Here is a 2,717-nt window from a genome sequence, read left to right as displayed (position 1 = left end):
AAAGCCGGAAGTGGCGCTGTGGCTCAAGTGGTAGAGCGCTAGCCTTGAGCTGAAGAGCTGAGGGACAGCGCTCAGGCCCAGAGTTCAGGCCCCACCACTGGACCCAAAAAAAACCAAAACAAAACAAAAAAAACCCTCTCCCTCCCTCTCTCTTCCATTCAGTACCTGGCATTTTGGATTAGATCCTTTTATTCTAGGCTATTTTAGGCCAACTCTTTCAAGATGCTGGATGGCAGGCTGGGCACGGTGGCTCCCGCCTGTAATCCTAGCTACTCAGGAGGCTGAGATCTAAGGATTGCCATTCACAACCACCCAGGCAAGAAAAGTCCCTGAGATTTAGCTGCGATTAACTACCAAAAAGCTGGGAGTGGAGCTGTGGCTCAAATGGTAGAGCGCCAGCCTTGAGTGAAAGAGCTTAGGGACAGCGCCCAGGCTGAGTGCAAGCTCTCCCCACCATGTCTTTGCAGGTATCATTTAGGGTCTAAAGCTGAGGCCATCCTGAACATGGGGTGGCCCCTCAATCCAGGGACTAGAGGTCCTAGAAGACACAGAGAAGAAGGCTGGGTAAAGATGGACCCCAGACCAGAGTGGCCAAGAGCCACAGGGACCTAGGAACCATCAGAGACTGGAAGAGCCAGGAAGGGCCCGCGTGAGTGCCTGCAGAGCCGGCCCAGCCCTGCTGGCAACTGACCAGAGCTCGGCCTCTCGACCGGGAGCCTGAGCATCTGATTCTCCACGTTGTATGCTGTCACTGGTGAGGGTGGCTGTGGGGAGTGAATGCACTGTGCCGTGGGTCTCTCCCTGCGCACTGCAGGTGGTGGTTGGAATTCCCTCGTGAGTGCAGGGAAGCGCGTGGAAGGGATTGCCCGCACCTGGCGCTCACCTTCACCTCTGTGTGGCCCCGGGCGATCTGCAGCAGGCAGCCCAGCCCGACTCCCACCAGGATGTCTGCAGCCTGGCTCAGGAAGCAACTGCGCATGTCCTCGGCCTCACTTTGCCTCTTTGTCCCCTTTAGTCCAATGCACCATAAGACAGAGGGCCCTCGAGAGGCCCAGGCACCCCCGGGACCGCCCGATGAGCGGCTCCAAGGCCCTCCACTCCACAGGCCACACCACCCCCGCCCCACTTTATTCTTGTTGGAGGCAGGGTCTAGCCAGGAACTAGAGCTCCTCTTGCCTCAAATCTCCCAAGTGCAGGGATTACAGAGGTGTGCCACCATCTCTGGCTGTGCAAACAGCCCCGGGGTGAAACTGCACCCAAGCCTGCTTTATAGTCTGTTGGGAGCAGAGTCACACTTGACCAGCTGTGTCCAGTCTGCAGCTGTTTTGCATAGCACCCATGGGGTGAATCATCGCACAGAGAGCAGGTGCTGACCCTAGACCGGGTACCCACTGACACCATGACACCTCCCTACAGGCATGAGGGCCGCACCTTCCTTCCTGGGGCGCCTGGGCTCACCATGTGGCAGCTAACCAGGGCAAAGGCAGCGCCATCTTGAGCGCTTACCAGCTGCAAAGAATCCGCCAGCCCTTGGCGTCTGGTCCTCTCCGTGGCCCATTTCCAAGAGCTGAGGTTCAAGGAACCATAAGCCCTACCCCAGGTGCCCTCCCCCTCAGAGAACTTTCTAGACTACCCCAAGGGGCAGGGCACAAGAGCACACCCCTGGTTCTCGGATCCATGACCCCGGAGGCCCAGGAAGGATACTGAAGTTGATGCCACCAAAACAGGCCGAGAATGCCATCCGAGGGTAGCCCTGGCGGGCGAGGGTGAAGTCCGAAAACGCATCTGTGCAGGGAGAGGGGTGGGAGGGAGGGAGGGAGAGGGAGAGGGAGAGGGAGAGAGGGAGAGAGGGAGAGAACAGTGAAGCCCCGCCCCCTCCCGCCTCTGTTGGGCAACGTGGCTGCTGTAGCTCAATAAAGGAGTGTGCGGGTAGGGGGCGGGGCACTGGGAGCACTGAGTTTGGGGCCCGCGGACCTCTGACGGGTGTCCTGATCCAGGGGCAGCTGGCGCCATCTCCCCCACAGCCCCAGCAAAAGGGGCAGTGCAAACTGACAGCAGACCATGTGCACACCCTGAGGGAAGGCGACACGGAGCTGGGGGCCCGGCGAGCTGCCCAGAGGAGGCTGCGATCACCCCACAACCACACTGGCTGTGCCTCGAGTCACCTCCAATGCTGTTCCCCCAGGCCAGCAGCGTGAGGCCCAGCACGGTGTTGCTCAGCCGGAAGACCACGCCCAGGGAGCGCAGCACATTCACCACCTCCGTGGCCGCCGCGTTGATCCACAGGGCGCTGGTCAGGAAGCCCAGGAAAGCAAAGAGCTGTGGAGGGACAGAAGCCTCCTAGCACCAAGGCCGGCCCCCACCAGGGCACTGCCAAGCCCTTCGGTAACCTCCTATAACCGTGCCTCGCCTCATTCATAACAGGAGTTCACAGGTGCAAAGTCGGTGCTTGTATGCAGTAGGTGCTCAATGAAAGCTCAGCTCATGTCTTGATTCTCCTGAATCTTGCTATCTCCTGCCCCTGGGCACCTGTCCATCGTACACTATGAGGGGGCCACTTGCTGTAGCCCTTTTTACTGTCCTCGGTCACTGAGTGAGTGTTTTCGAGGGTGAGCTCCGTGTCATAGGTTGGAAGTTCGCCAGGACACTGGCAGGAGCCATTTTCTTTTTTTTTTTTTTTTTTTGGTCCAGTTGTGGGGCCTGAACTCTGGGCCTGG

At 59.0% G+C, this 2,717-nt stretch overlaps 1 protein-coding gene across 1 annotated transcript; it reads right to left on the bottom strand.

Moving 5' to 3' along the window:
• Positions 1–414: 414 nt before the first annotated feature.
• On the bottom strand, positions 415–2,319 carry LOC106002496 (sodium/potassium/calcium exchanger 6, mitochondrial-like; the record flags this gene model as incomplete). Its single annotated transcript, XM_013037364.1, has 3 exons — positions 415–948; positions 1,705–1,785; positions 2,166–2,319. Coding segments are annotated over 3 exons (435 nt in total), but the record flags the coding sequence as incomplete, so codon positions are not given.
• Between the last annotated feature and the right edge of the window lie 398 nt (positions 2,320–2,717).

Source organism: Dipodomys ordii, unplaced genomic scaffold (assembly GCF_000151885.1).
Source record: "Dipodomys ordii isolate 6190 unplaced genomic scaffold, Dord_2.0 Scaffold11995, whole genome shotgun sequence".
Taxonomy (NCBI): domain Eukaryota; kingdom Metazoa; phylum Chordata; class Mammalia; order Rodentia; family Heteromyidae; genus Dipodomys; species Dipodomys ordii.
This window is presented reverse-complemented; position numbering and strand designations above follow the sequence as displayed.